This window comes from Amblyomma mixtum, chromosome 1 (genome assembly GCF_055824585.1).
Source record: "Amblyomma mixtum isolate Tamu chromosome 1, ASM5582458v1, whole genome shotgun sequence".
Classification (NCBI taxonomy): Eukaryota; Metazoa; Arthropoda; class Arachnida; order Ixodida; family Ixodidae; genus Amblyomma; species Amblyomma mixtum.
The window spans coordinates 6001751-6017101 of record NC_143012.1 but is presented as its reverse complement, the minus strand read 5'-3'; the positions used below and the strand labels follow the sequence as shown (position 1 = coordinate 6017101).

General features: G+C 49.4%; 1 protein-coding gene across 2 annotated transcripts; it reads left to right on the top strand.

Moving 5' to 3' along the window:
* The first annotated feature begins 2786 nt into the window (after window positions 1–2786).
* LOC149365337 (G protein-coupled receptor moody-like) lies at window positions 2787–15071 on the top strand. Of its 2 annotated transcripts, none has more exons than XM_089542056.1 (3): window positions 2787–3945; window positions 12096–12513; window positions 14250–15071. In XM_089542056.1, exons 1-3 carry the CDS (start codon window positions 3735–3737, stop codon window positions 14470–14472), a joined length of 852 nt encoding a protein of 283 aa, XP_089398182.1. In that variant the 5' UTR covers window positions 2787–3734; the 3' UTR covers window positions 14473–15071. The 2 variants fall into 2 exon arrangements, with proteins under 2 accessions (XP_089398182.1, XP_089398177.1); XM_089542051.1 differs by having other exon boundaries at window positions 14161–15071.
* Window positions 15072–15351: the final 280 nt, after the last annotated feature.

Below are 15351 nucleotides of genomic sequence, written 5' to 3'. Positions count from 1 at the left end.
GGTGGTCGAAATTTCCGGAGCCCTTCACTACGGCGTCTCTCATAGCCTAAGTCGCACGGAAGGCCAACCAAGTGGACACCGCCGTCACAGTATATGGACGGGGTAAAGACGCCGAAGAACACAAGAAAGACGGCGAGTCATTCGATCCTTCTAGCGGCAGCGGAAGATGATATTCCGGACCTCACAAGTGAAAGCGTCGCTTCTATCCCCCCCCCCCCCCCCCTGCTTTCCTGAATCCAGGTAAACAAACCGACACACACATACGCACTGCCAAGCCCGGCTGGAACTCCATCGGAGATGCAGGCCGGTCGCCACACACTCCGTCTTTTCATACAGTTCTTCGACTCGGCTAGGCTCTATGCATGCGCAAGGCATGCGCCCTTCTTCAGCGCTGATCCAGAGATAGCGGAGTCCGATGGCTGGCAGCGCTGCGGGGCGCGCGCGTCGCCTTCCCATGGGGCGTTGCTCCGCGCGGAACGGCGCGTATGTGTAAGTACCGATGTGCGCTTATCGTTATCCGGACAGAGTGAAGCCCGCAATTCTCGTCGGCACTCGCCTCGCGGCGTCCTTAAATTCTGAGCACGAAGCGACGATTCGCGTTGACCCGTCCTTACGTTGGTTGGCTGCGCGTGGAGGGAGCAAGCTTCTCTTGTGAAAGGCGCGTTGTCCGACGCCGCGACTTTGCACCACACAGGACATGCCGTTGTGTTCGGCGAAGAACGCTCGCGAGAAGAATGTTGAGTTGCGCTGACAGGTTGTTTGCAGAATTTTAAGCTGTTACAGATTAGACGGCCTAAAGCAAATTTAAGAGGGTAAATAGGAGTATCCGGGAACATTCCGAGAGGGGCGAGATAGGCGTTGTCTCTAAAGCTGTAATTTTAAATGCCGTATCCTCCAATATGAAAGGGAACAGTAAATTTTCACACAAAATTCTGTTCTTACTTCTGCGCTGTAGTTGACAGTGTCAGTTGGACATTGTGTATCCAGATAAAAGTTCATTGTATCAAATAAAAAAGTGTGTTTTTCACCCATACATACAAAAGTGTGTCCCCCTTCTTGTTGCTACGTACACGTACAAGTCGTTTAAACCTATCTTGAATAATACAAGGTTGATGAAAGGTAGGCGGGCAGAATTTGTCAAGAAAAATATTAGAAGGTGGTCAAGGGAGGGTACAGCGTAAAGCATTTGAGGACTCAAGAGGCTCAAGTAAGACGGAGCCAAGTGATCCTATCAAAGTTAAACGATGAATATCTCCGAGAAATATGACGGATCACCGTAGTTGGTCATGTTAGTCATAATTCTCATAGAAAACCAAAAGTAACGGACCCTCTTCGGCGCAGCGCGCACCTTCTGAGCATTTTTTCCTTTTAAAAGCGCGGCGAATTTGTTTTTCTGCGATTACTACAGGTGAAACCTTGTTTTCTGGTTTTATGGTGCCATCTGTGCATCCTGCCGGAATGCTTTAGCCGTTCACTCGCAGTCACCGTGCAGCACGTGCGAGAGCTTCTCGTGGTGAATGAGAATGTTGCCCTTCACATACCCTCATCGCAGGGCGTACAGTAGCTGACCTGACGTCGTGAAGTCAAATTAGATTTCTCCGCCTCAAATTTCTTCGATCTCTCCAACCTAGCTATGCATCCCAGCCGTGAAACCTAGCCATATCCTACGAACAGGCTCGTGAAATTGCAGAAGTTATTTATAAGCGACTGAATGAACCTCTAATTGAGTGAATGATAACTCCGAGATTCCATTTCCGGGGCGATGCGGTGGAAAAAAACTGTACACATAAGCCGCCTCCATCCCCCGTAACTGAGCGTGACGACTCCCAGACCCTCCTGGACCGCATAATTGGCGATGTAACTTACTCGGCAGCAAGCACACACATATCCCTTATGATTCGCATTCCCACATGGACAGCATTCTTGCTATGCAGCAGCTGAGCGCCCAAGTTTTTGGATATACAACATACGACCTCGACTGCAACGCCGGCGCCGTCTTCCCTGATGAACAGGGAGGGAAGAAAAGGAATAGACACGAGGTTAAATAGGCGTATGCCCGTTTAGCTGCCCTTCATATGGGGAGAGGGTAAAAAGTGCAAAAGAGCAAAGAAAGGTTGAGGTCATCGTACCCATGGAATGGTCGCGGTCGGCTGTGATCAGTAAAACAAAGAACGTCCAAAGATGGCCGCAGGCGGGCGTTACGGACACCTGTGTTGTTTTTAAACAAGTCCGCTGTTCTCCAATATCTAAACAGCGCGCTTATGGTGTATGGTGTATTAATTATGTCGATGAATTAGTTCATGTCACGGTCCTAGAATCTTGGCGTACCCGGGGAAAGTTCCCTGCACAGCTACTGCAGTAAAAACAGCGTTTGCCTTTCTTCCAGGCAACGGGTACATGATCTTCTGGCTAGCCTTCTTGATATTTGTAGAATTCGTGCAATAACCCGGCTAAGCAGACCGCGCCTGCAGGCCAGCGTGTCGGAAGTGCTCATCGAGAAAGAGGAAAAATAAAGTTTATATACAGAAAAATGTGGCGTTACAGTTTCGACACTGCCGCCACAGTCATCGTTCTTTCGGCATACAAGACTTAGGAAAGTCGGAACAGGCGTTCCACGTAGGCCCCGGTAGCCGCTTCCGAGATACGTCTACTGGTGCCATTCTGTCGCTTCGGCACCTTTCGACATAATGCATGCACGACGCCTGACTGTCGCTGCCACTCGGCCTCCGCGGCTGAGATCGCAGCCGCTGCTCCAGAAGGCCTCGCCGCCTCCACGGGAAGCGGACGCGAGCGGGAGCTGGTATCGCAGCGACGCGGCCGCCATCGACACGTCATGGGGTGAACGTAATCGGACAAAGCGAACATCCTGCCTCCGATCTCCTTACGTGACACACACACAAGCCAGTGCCAGGAAACGTCGATCCTTCGCCGCGTTGAAGCGTCGCTCGGCGCTACTCTTTGTTGCCATGAAAGGCGAAGCGAAACAACCGTCTTTTATACGCGTTTAATGCTTGGGGGACCTTCCAGGAGAAGATCTGAAGCACACAGGCCGAGGAACGGGTGAAAGAAGAAGACAGAGGCCATAGTCAGTATGACGGCGAGACCTCCAGAAGCGTCTTAGTTGACGCGCCTTAGTAGTGCGTGACTTCTACATTGGTCGAACAGGTGTCTAGTCCCTCAGCCGCGCCTGCCATCGAGCCTGCCGACGTATCCGGATCGGACTGAACAAGCGAACCGTGACTAATCTGCGGACATGGCAGCAAAATTGTAGTGGAAGCCATCATAGAAGACTCTCCTTCCGTACTACTTGTCCATGAAAACATCTGTCCAATTGCTTATCTCTGCAGCCAGCGACTAACACGTCGATAGTGCTATAACGCTTTGCCAACGCGGTGACATCTATGTCCTCTACGGCTCTGGGCATTCGGAACCGCAAGCTACGAACGACTGCTCTCTTCAAAGAAACAAATCATCCTCAATGAGCTGAAATGGGCGACAATTGTGCAACGTGACCCTGGCTGCAAACAAAGAAGGGCTGAAACAGGTCTTCGAGGAGAAGCTTCCAGGCGCGGCAAGCAGACCCTTTTGAGGCAAGGTGCGTCAGCTGGAGCATCACTTCAACACATGAACGCCTTTTGTTCGGGCATCGCAATCAAAATGACGTTGACGCTTGGGCTGCAAGCTTGAAACTAAGAACATCCTCCGGGTGTGCGCATTTGGTGGACGAGATAGCAATGGCTGCGCCATCCAACCCCGTGCACTTCTCGCTGCTGGCCTTCCTCTCGGTTATGGGCAGTGCAGTGAACCTTGCCACGGCTTGGGCGCTACTCAGAGACGCGAGGCTTCGCGGTCGGGCGACTAGTTGCTTCCTGGTCAACCTGTCCTTGGCTGACCTGGCCTTCAGCCTCTTCAACGGTCCCCTGGATTCGGCCGTCTACTATTACGGTAACGAAATTTGTTTCAGTCATTTCGTGCCTCTGCTTTTCGTTGCGCTATTACAGGCTGCGGTGCTCGTTTCTCAAAGATATTGCAAGGCAGAACATGGGGAACGGTGCAGGCAGCTGGGAAGAGGTTGCCGACTTCTTGCACATCATACCTGCACCTCCCACCTTTCTTCCGCATCGCTGCAATTGTACTGCTTCATCATCGACTTGATAGCACGCATTTATAGAATCAGGGGTGCGAACAAAAACTTTACAAAAGAGCTCCGAGGCCTCATGTTTCAGAGAAAAGCATGTTGATTGCCCCAGAAATGCGAGCTTTGCAAACAGCTACGCCGAATGCGGACAGACTGGCAATACACTGAACTACAAAATAACTTTTGGTGGCCATTGATGGCGATACGAGAGCTGTACTTGACGTACTACATTTCTTCTTGAAACACGTATACATATGATAATATCTTATACACATAACTGGTCGTGATGAACTGCAAGTGGCTTGGCTAAATAGCTTGAGTATTAAGAGCCTTTGAGAACGTTTACGTAGCCATCTCACAGCAGCAAGGGACACAGCATCCTTCGCTACTGAGGAGCCGCACTTCTCACTTGACGTCATCCGTCTCTTTGTGAAAATATCAGCTTCGCTCAGAAACGAAACAAGCTTAAATAGTTTTGTCCATGCCTCTAAGTACGTGCCTGGTCACTTAAGCGCGCACGGAAGAACGAAATAACGAAAATTCTCGATAAATAGGTCGATAATCACGACATATTCCAAACATGTTAGGGAAGCCAGCTTTGTGTTTTCAGGAGTCCGTAAAAAACTTGACGCCAAAATCACACTTGAACGATCGACCCACGAGAGTTTACTCGACAACGCTCTGGCTTCATCTTCTTCGTTCTTCATCTTCTTCTTCTCTATAAAAAGGGCTGGTAATCAAGAATATGCGGCACGTAAGGAGCGGCTAGCTGTCACTAGTTTTCTGCGGCAAGGATTGCTCCGCTCTTAAAATATCGTTCGTAGAACCAACGGTTGACGTTCTCGTCGAACGTCCGGAACAGTCACTCTTCGTGCATTGGAACTGTCACGTAGGCTATGAAGGGCCAGTTCCTGTACAGGGCCAAAAATAAACAGTGCACCTGCCTGCGGACATTGAAGGTGATATACAAATAGTAATAGGCTGCCAACTTAAGATAAAAAGTAATCATTGATAGAGAAACAGGAGTAATATAATCAAGACAACGTGACAATATCCCTATGCAGCGAAATTGGTTAACAATAAAGTCAGTAGGTCCGTATCAGTCAATAAAGAACATTTTCCGCTGGAACTAATCGGCAAACGCCTGTGTATAGTAATCATGATCATTAAAGCCGCAGCGAATATATAAGTGGTAATATGCAACGAACTTCATGATTACAAACATACAGACTAATCCGACGATGAAAACATTATTTGCCAGGAAATCCAATTGTAACCCATTCAAACTTTTTTCCGGTTAACTATAGCATTTGGGCTGTCCCGTTAAGCTTTCAATGCATTTTGCGACTGCATTTTGAAATATGGCTCGCTTATTTCTAAGTTTAGGCTTTCTGAGCCCGGGTACATTACTGTGTGGTAAAAACCCGACCAGAAGCTTGAAGCGCCGGCAATCTTATATAGCACCACTTATTTAAATAATATCGCTTTTAAAATTAAAGGTTAAAAATGACCTTAACGTCAGAGGTGGATTCATGGATAAGTTTTGAAGGCGCGCGGCGGGCATGTTTGCGCCATTGGTTTTGGGGACTTTGTGCGTAAAAAAAGGGGGTTTTGTATGGCTTTACGGCAAAAAAAAAAATTGTCGTTTGAGAGAGGACGGCTCACTCCCCTCCCTCCTTTGAATCCACCACTGACCCAAGTGCAAGAAACCAAGAGCAGTGAAGGTTCTGTAAAACCAAATTCACACTTCTTACACAAACAGGGGTTTCCGCAGGAATTGAAGTTATGGGGGGTCTAAATTTCTCGGTGGCGGGAGGGTGTTTAGGGTAGCGGAGAAGCGGTAGTAATTTTACAGCAATAGGTGTTAAGTGCAAGAGGCCCGTGTACGGGGCGATGTAATGTCGACTGGTCACGGTAAAGAACCCCAAGTGGCCGAAGAAAAAAAAAGCCCTTCACTACGGCGTTCCTCATGGCCGCAGTAGCTTTGGGACGCTAAACCCCATAATCTAAACCAAACTCAATTCAAGGATTACAAGAATTCCCCGTCTTGTGTAAATATATATATATATATATATATATATATATATATATATTACGAATCGAGGAGGTGCCTTCAGAAAAACAAAGGGGTGTGTAGTTCCCTACACACCCACCACTGATTTCATTTCGAGCCAAAATTTACAGTGTTCGGAATTATTCCCACTTGTGATGCCTCACACAAAAACATGTGCTTCTGGGGAGATCGCATTAATGCCAGTTGGCTGCATAAACAAACCGTGCCAATGTGCTTGAATGTTGATGCTGATGACGAACGTAGTCTTCATTACGCAAGGTGGGGTCAAATACCAATTTCCCGAGCACTTCACCCTAGAAAACCTGAGCACCACGCCGCGGGAAAGCTTGTAGATAGGTAGATACAGAGAGAGAGGAAAGGCAGGGATGTTAACCAGAAAGGTTTCCGCTTGGTTAACCTGCACTATGGAAGGGAATGAGGTGGATTAAAGAAAAAAGAGGGAAGGAATAATGGGAAACACAGTCACAATCTGCCAATCAGGCACTCTCTCGCAAAAAACAAAACAGTGCATTGTAAGCCTTGATGGCAGTCGACTGCAGTGGCCACGGACCGAGGATCTTGGCCTCTGTGAAGGGGCGAGGATCAAGGCGGTCGAGAGCACAACGCAGCTTACGTCTTTCGTTCACAAAGACAGGGCACTCACACAGGAGATGTATGATTGTCTCTTCACAGGCACAGTTTACGCAAGAAGGGCTGTCGGCCATCGCGATCCGGAAAGCATATTGATTTGTGAAGGCAACGCCGGGGAAAGCTTGTAGGGTGTAGGAAACACTGGTTGTCCTAGTTTTACTCGACCTGTAAGCGCCTTAATAAAAATTTTGGAGGAGACACTTGATCTGCGCCTAGAGGGTATGACGTGAGAGCGTTATATACGCGGACTTGGTCATTCTCTTCTTTACACTCGTAGATCCCTAGGAGTCCTCATATCACTGCTGGCGCGGTTGTGCAGCGGTTAAGCGGTGTGCCGCTGCAATCGGCGGAGCTTGCGAGACCCGAGCAACAAATCATTAATTAAATTACTTAAATTATTTACCTGCCACCTGCCGCAGTGGGAAGTTTCCTCACAATCTCGCGGGCACGTTGCGATTACGCCACGAGGTCGACTTAGGATGACGTGACAAGACCACATGACCGGACCATTTTTTTTTTTCAACCATGGCAGGTTGCGCCGCGGTGGCTCAGTGGTTAGGACGGTCGGCTACTGAGACGGAGTTCTCGGGTTCGAATCCGGCCGCGGCGGCCGCGTTTCGGTGGAGGCGAAACGCAAAAAGCCTTCCGTGTGCTGTGCGATGTCAGTGCACGTTGAAGATCCCCAGGTGGTCGAAATTAATCCGGAGTCCTCCACTACGGCACCTTTTTGCTTCCTTTCTTCTTTCACTCCCTAATTTATCCCTTGTCTTGCGGCGCGGTTCAGGTGTCCACCGAGACGTTAGACAGATACTGGGCCATTTCCATTCCTCAAAAATCAATTTTCAGGTTGCACGAGGGTGAACAGAACCTTGTGCCCCAGGTTGGCCATTCGGTGACAACATGGAGGGATAGGGTGGCCACCTCGGCCACCCTGCCCTGGCCGATTTTTGCTCACAACGCCGACAACGCCTGATTTTCTGCAGAACTGGAGCCTTAACTATCGCGTTAATATAATACGGCTGGCCCCAAATCACCGCGTTTACCGTAATCGATCAGACCATTTCGATGGGCTGAAAAGAGCGCCTCGTCAATTGCGTCAAACTGAGAATATATGTATGTGTAATGCATATGCCTCGTCAATAAGCCGAAGGCAAGAACACGTGTTGGACTACTCGTGCGACAGCGTTCTTGCATACATATACTCGTACAGGCGTGTCTCGGTCTCTATAGCGCGCACGAGCAAGCCTCGCGGTTCTCGTAGAGCAGCTCGCCTTCGCCGTGCATATATTTGTACACACGCTGCGGCCTGTCAGGGAGCAACCGAAAGCCGTCCTTATTAGAATATGCATCGGCCGTCCGGAGAGAGAACTCATTATCGGACACCGGATGCGCGAGGGGAAAGGGATGAGAAGGCGGGCGGTATAAACGATCCCACGGTTTCCGTGCGAAACCGTGTACTGGAGAAAGTGAATGGAGGGAGGGAGCCGACCGCGGTAGATCTAGGGCTGCAGTCGGCAGCGAAAGTCTGCGGAACATGGAGGCATGATATGAATAGGATAAAGTGCAATGTGTGAGAAATTCTGCGGGGACACTTCAGACTGCTTATGTGGGGGAGTGCGAAAGCATTACAAACGCTGTCTTGCTTCTTCGGCGTTTGCGTTTCAGCGCGGACAACCAAGTTTCACTGCGGGTGGTGCAGATGTCGAAGTTGTAGGCGTTGGGGGTTCACTGCTCATTGTATGAACACACACAACCGGCCGCAAGGAAATCCAGCGACGAAATGGCGCGCCGCAGGCATTGCGCTCTACTGCCTGCGGCGTTTGCTGTGGCGCGGTGTATGACACCGCGCACGCGCATGCACGCACAAAACACGCACACACGCACGCACACACAAAACACGCACACACACATGCGCGCGCGCGCGCGTTTGATACCATCCGGAATGCTGCACGATGAACGATTGCATCACAATTTTGATAAGAGGAAAAGAAATGGCTCACTAACTGTCTCACATCTTGGCGTACACCACAACCGCGCTTTTAGGGAAGCGATAGTCTGGGAAGACATACAATTGAAGGTGCATATGTCGTTGGTCCGAATCTCTGTCGCAAGCTAGCCTTCAACTTGACTAACACATGTAAGCTATATGTTGGGGTTGGACGTTTCGATTTCAACCGAAAAACACCGATAAAAGTACGCCGAATTCATTTTTTGAAACAATTCGGTAAAAAAGGTCGGTATTTCTGGCATGCATGTCACATCTAACTGGCGATTCAGGGAAAATCACGATAGGGTATACAGCAGAAAATTAAGAATGTGCTGGAACCAGGAACCCACTAACACAAAGGTGTCTTAGGAATTTAGTACAGTGACTGTTAGTTATGAGGCATTTGATCCACGAACTCAAACACGCCGTTGGAGACGGGAAGACTCAACCACTTAGCTCAGCCATGGATAGCGTAGCGCCGTCTGCTCGGACTTAATTATCACCGACTTAGGGCCGTCGCTTCGTTAAGTCGGTTTTTCTACTCCATTTAAGGACATTGAAAACTTCTGGAACGTAGCAATCAACCGTCAAATCGAAGCCATGCATAAACGGCACGAAGGTGTCGTGTTCTGGCTTCCGCGTGCCTCGGACGCGGAGCACTGGGTGTGCGGTCCTCTGGTTTAGCGCAGAATGCAACAAGAATGTGGCAATCAGAACTAAACTTGCACTTACTTTTTTGTCTCACGGCCCAGTCATTTAACTTCGCCATTTTTGCTTTCTGTTACGACTGTACGACTTTCTTCTGTAAAGACAGCTCATAAGACGGCCAATTATGTGGTACATACTGCTAAATGAGCGGCTAGTTTTTTTTAAAGAAAGGTTGTAAACTGTACGTCACTTTTTACCGCGCAGAGAAATCATATGTTTCACCAATAAAACAATGGAGTGCATATTGCAACCGCGCAAAACGACGCAGGACGAAGAGAGGAAAGCACAGGACAAGACGCGGAACTTCAACTAAAGTTTACTACAGGAAAACCACATTTATACAGGAACCGTAATCAAACCTGATAAATAGCCGAAACCATCAAATAACACAGGCACGTGGGCGCGCGTGGCGCAAGTTAGCATCTAGATAGTTTAACTCTTTCTTAGATAAAGATACTGAAGTGGAGCTAATGCAACGGTCATTTTCTTTTTTTATGCAGTAGGCTTCGAAGATTTCCCTGCTAAGCTGGGTCGTGAAGAACCGCAAAGCCGGAGACCCGTGGCAATGCCATACTTCCACCAGATCTCCCATCGCCTCAAAAAAGTGGCCATGAAATGTGATGTCCCGGTGGTCTTCACGGCGCCCAAAAAGCTTTCGGGCATGTGCAATATGGTGCAAGGAAGGGGGAAAAAGAACGAGTGCCGCACTAAGCACGTAGACAGGTTCGTTCCCTGCAAAACGGAGGTGGTGTACAAAATACCCCTCACATGTGGGAATTGCTACATAGGGCAAACTGGACGTTGCCTAAATGTCAGACTTCAGGAGCATCGCGCCGCTGTTGAATCATTGGCGGGGGCCGGGGAACTGGCAAAACATTGTCGCCATTGTAGTAATTGCACGCCCAGGTTCCGCGACACAATTGTCTTAAAAAAAATTGACGACCCAGCTTAGCAAGGAAATCTTCGAAGCCTACTGCATAAAAAAAGAAAATGACCGTTGCATCAGCTCCACTTCAGTATCTTTATCTAAGAAAGAGTTAAACTATCTAGATGCTAACTTGCGCCACGCGCGCCCACGTGCCTGTGTTATTTGATGGTTTCGGCTATTTATCAGGTGTGATTACGGTTCCTGTATAAATGTGGTTTTCCTGTAGTAAACTTTAGTTGAAGTTCCGCGTCTTGTCCTGTGCTTTCCTCTCTTCGTCCTGCGTCGTTTTGCGCGGTTGCAATATGCACTCCATTGTCAACCACCAACTAGCCCGCCTTCACTTGTTACATGTTCACCAATAAAACCCGGAAATTCCTGTGTAGAAAATATTATTCGCCGAAAAAACAAAACAAAAATAGCGTGCTGAAATAAACACCAAAAAAGGCTCGCGGAATTTTCGAAAAATAAAAACCTAAAAGTCCAACCCACAGCTATATGCAACGAGAAATCGTATGACGCCACCGGGAACGCTGTACGACACACGTTTGCATCACAGTTTTGGTACGAATGTTGTCGGGAAAACTGGATGCCACATGGTGGTCAGCCAGTGCGGGTATAGACGAACGACATGTATATGATTGTCTGAAATGGCTGTGCTCGGCTTGTGTGCGTCATGTGGCCTCTTGATGACGTCACCCTATTTTTCTTGCAATCAAAAATTGCCATCTCTGGGATTTTCCGTACCAATTGCGAGTACATACACTAACATACTAACACACGCCACCGGCTTTTCTCGTAATGGGGTTAGTAATGCCTTCTCAATAATAACTGTGTGCACGCGCTGATTGTTCCCGGCGCGACAGAAGCGTGCGGAGTAAAGTTTAGTGCGGAGTTGACCAGCCATTGGCTTCATCTAGCATCCTCACGGCGATCGCACCTTTCCTTGAAAACTCTACGCAGACGTTCACTGACTTAGACCGAGCGTAGGTGCTCTGCCTCGAGCCATATCCTCCTATGTCTTCAATACAGGAGGCTGTGCTAGATCTATGATGTGTATCAATTGTGACGTCTTACCACGCGCTTCCAGTTTACGCAACACAACGGCTATTGTAATAAGGGAGTAATTACTCATTGACGTCCATCCGAGCGCAGCCATACGGCTACAAAGGAAAGCTATACAGCTTTCTCAGAAACTTCGCAGTTAAAGAAAAATTCGTCCTGGTCCGGGGTTCGAACCCGGGACCACCGCTTCACCGGAGCAGTCGCTCTACCAATTGAGCTAACCGGGACGGCAAGCTTATGGTAGGGCGAGAGCGAATTGATCAATAACTCAAAGTGGGAACAGTGTTGACCAAATGTTTTTAGGAGAATCCCCGAAGGTGGAGTAGATTTGTAATAAGAAAGTAATTACTCATTGACGTCCACCCGAGCGCAGCCATACGGCTACAAAGGAAAGCTATACAGCTTTCTCAGAAACTTCGCAGTTAAAGAAAAATTCGTCCTGGTCCGGGGTTCGAACCCGGGACCACCGCTTCACCGGAGCAGTCGCTCTACCAATTGACAACGGCTGTTGCTGTAAAAGCAGACTATCATCGTCGTCGTCGTCACCTTTCGATTCCTGTGCACGCAGGCGGCTGGACCCACGGCCACCGTCTGTGCGTGGCGGCCGCCCTGATGCGCCACGTGGCCGTGGGCAGCTCCCTGGCCAGCATCCAGCTCATCACGCTCAACCGGTACACGAGCGTGGTGCGGCCGCGGGCCTACGCGCGCATCTTCAGCCCCGGCAGCTGCCTGCTGATGGCCGCCTTCTGCTGGCTGCTGCCCGCGGCCCTGCTGCTGCCGGCCGCGCTGTCGGCACCCGGCGCCCGGCTCGGCTGGGACGAGAAGCTGGAGAGCTGCACCATCCTGCCGGGCCTCGTGTACCGGCCCGTGCTCTACCTGAGCTCGGCGCTGCTGCCGCTGCTGCTGTTCGCCGCCTGCTACCCGCGCCTGTTCCTGGCGTTGCGGCACTCGCGCCGGAGGCTCACCTCCCACCTGGGAACGCTGCAGTGAGTATACACGAAGTATAGTCGAGGCATAAAAATGAATAAGAAAATAATGATTACATGTCCTGATTACGTGTCTTTACGAAGAGATCATCCACTTAAAGTTAAAGAATACAGATGCCGGACTGACCTTTTTAAAATGTCTTTTTTCCCTAAAACGGTTTCGGAATGGAACAAGCTGCCTGAGGAAGTAGTGTCCATATTATCAAATGATTAATTTTCTTTCATGCTGTGACATTTTTTATGTATAATAATTCCGTGTTCTTTCTATCTCATTGTTATCTTTTTTATGTAACCACCTGCATGAGGTAGCATTTGTGTACTTTTTGTTCAACCCCCTCACTGTAATGCCAGACAATGGCGCTGTGGGTATGATGATAAATAAATAAATAAATAAATAAATAAATAAATAAATAAATAAATAAGCCTCTCCCGCACCACTACTGTATCGCAGGTATGTAAACCCAATGGTGATATAAAAGAATTGGCCCGTAGGCAATTATGATTTTGCCACCCGAAGGTGGAAAGAAATCAATAAGCGAAAGCTTCTATGCGACCCACAGCCGGGGGAGCGGGCCCGGGGAGACTCCCCTGATCTCCCCTGGGAAGTAGCGGAAAGGATGGGAAAAATGGATGGGATGAATGGTTGTCAGGAAATGGGTTAGGAAATTGAGGATGGGAATGGGGACAGCGAGTTGTTTGCCCTGATCCTTAAATTATCTCGGCTCCATCTCTGGCCTGCCTCCATGGCCAGGGCAGGGAGAGCATCGAGATTGCCCAATGGTGCGGCCCCGCTCACGGGATGCCCGACCACCCACCAAACGCAACGGGCTCCGACCGCCGGAGACAGGAGTACCTAACTCAGGGTCAGCTACGTGGGGCCCCTCCACGACAGGGTTCGTTTTCAACCTGCCAGCTACTAACCATCGAGTGCTTTTCGCGGTTTTTCAGTGGGGGCATCTACGGCTGTGTCGAGCCCGTCGCTTTTTGTGCTCACATCTATATATACTCCACAACCGAGACGGGTGATTGAATGTGTGTGTTTGGTAGTGGCCATATTTGCACGATAAAGTACACCACTGAGAAGCTAGGGAAAGAAAAATATCTCACGCTCTGTCAGACATGACGGAAGCCAAGTCTCCGAAACCAAGGAGCATAGGGGATGTTTTTTGTTTTAATTTATGGTGTTCATCAATGAGAGCTTAATAGGATAATTATTTCAAACATAACTGATTAGAAAGCAGAAGAAAAAACCGCATACCGCCGGTGTCATCCGAACCCATGACCTCCGAATTTCGCGCACGGTGCTCTACCAACTGAGCTACGGCGACGGCTGTCTAATCTGCTGCTTTCGTGGGTATTTATGTGTAGTGCTACCGAGCCTTGAGGGTGTTCACCAGCGCCAACCTCGTCCATAGCGGCGGACATAGTACGCCCTGTATTACCGCAAGTATATTCTTCATGCCGCAATAATTGACTGTCAGTCGTAAGACAACGTTGATGGCTATAGTTTGGTCCTGTCTGTCGCACTGTATTTTGTACTTCGCGGAGTCTATACGCACTTAGTCAAACCCTCGGGGATTCCCAGCTTTACTGGCCGGTAGTAAATCGCGGAGCTCGTAAATTAATAACAAAATATTTCTGCCGCAGATCACTAGCGCTGCAGCCTTGCACCAGCGCTCCGGACCTGAGCCGGGAGCCGATGCACCCGCCCACGCGCTCGAACTCGATATGCGCAGGCCGCGGTCGCGAGCACCAGCTGTTGGGAGTGCTGGGGGCCATCCTGTGCTCCTTCTGCATCTGCTACCTGCCGCTGCTAGTCAGCGTGGGCCTCAACCAGACGCCGCCACTGGTGGTGTACGGACTGTTCTACGCCGCGCCCTGCGTCAACCCGCTTGTCTATGTGGCCATGAGCCGCGACTACCGGAGAGCCTACGCGGCCCTGTTCTGCTGCGGTGCTGATGGAAGTGGACAGTCCAATGACGGCTGAATCAGTGCTTGCCCCTCCATAGTGCCGCCTGAGTTGAATTGGAATGTTGCGCGCGAATCGCCAGTCGAGAAGCCAGCGATCTCCCGCAGTATACAAGGGCATGTTCCCCCATAGAATGGGGAAGCGCAAAAGAAGCGGGGGCGAAAATGCAGAAACATGGACGACAGGACAAGTCCCGTCGTCCACGTTTCTTTTGCGCTGCCACTTTCCAAGATGAATCACCGACCAGCCCGCACCAAGATATTAATCGATGTGTTTCCCATTTGTACCTGTCATCAGTTGAAAAAGTGTGCAGGACAGATAGCAGCGCGCTTCCATCGAACGGTAGTGAAACGCGCAGCCATTGTTGAACGTGCGAGTGGTGCCAGCTATTGTTTGAAGGACACAAAGGGTTGCTTTCTGGGCTGTTACGCCATTTAATGTTGCAACGGCTTGCGGCGTGTCAGATCGTGTGACGCGGTGGTCAAGAACTGGCTGCATGCTGTGCAGTGTGTGCACACTGTGTTACTTCAAGATGAAGTGGTGTATTACCTTGTATAATAAACGTTGAAGACGACGTGACATCCAGCTACCCTTGTGTTCAGGCATGCGTTTGATTCTGTTAACGTCCCAAATCCCCGACACACGCACCAGTGCGGTCTGAAAACATATCTCTACATTTCTGGGAACAGCATCCCAATCCTGCTGCAAAGATGCGGTGAACCCTATCCTTTGCAACACCCTTCTCTTATTTGACCATTGGCTATGGGAATTTCCCATTTTGAAGATGTGTAATAAGGGAGTCATTACTCGTTAACATCCACCCAAGCGAAGATATACGGCTGCAAAACAAAGCTGTACATCAGCTTTCA

What these genes read in the sequence shown, in the direction of transcription:
- LOC149365337 (XM_089542051.1), top strand. Translation starts at nt 3,735, where the DNA reads ATGGCTGCGCCATCCAACCCCGTGCACTTCTCGCTGCTGGCCTTCCTC. An exon ending in TTCGGCCGTCTACTATTACG is followed by an intron (nt 3,946 to 12,095) that starts GTAACGAAATTT and finishes CTGTGCACGCAG; the next exon opens with GCGGCTGGACCCACGGCCAC. An exon ending in TCCCACCTGGGAACGCTGCA is followed by an intron (nt 12,514 to 14,160) that starts GTGAGTATACAC and finishes TTTCTGCCGCAG; the next exon opens with ATCACTAGCGCTGCAGCCTT.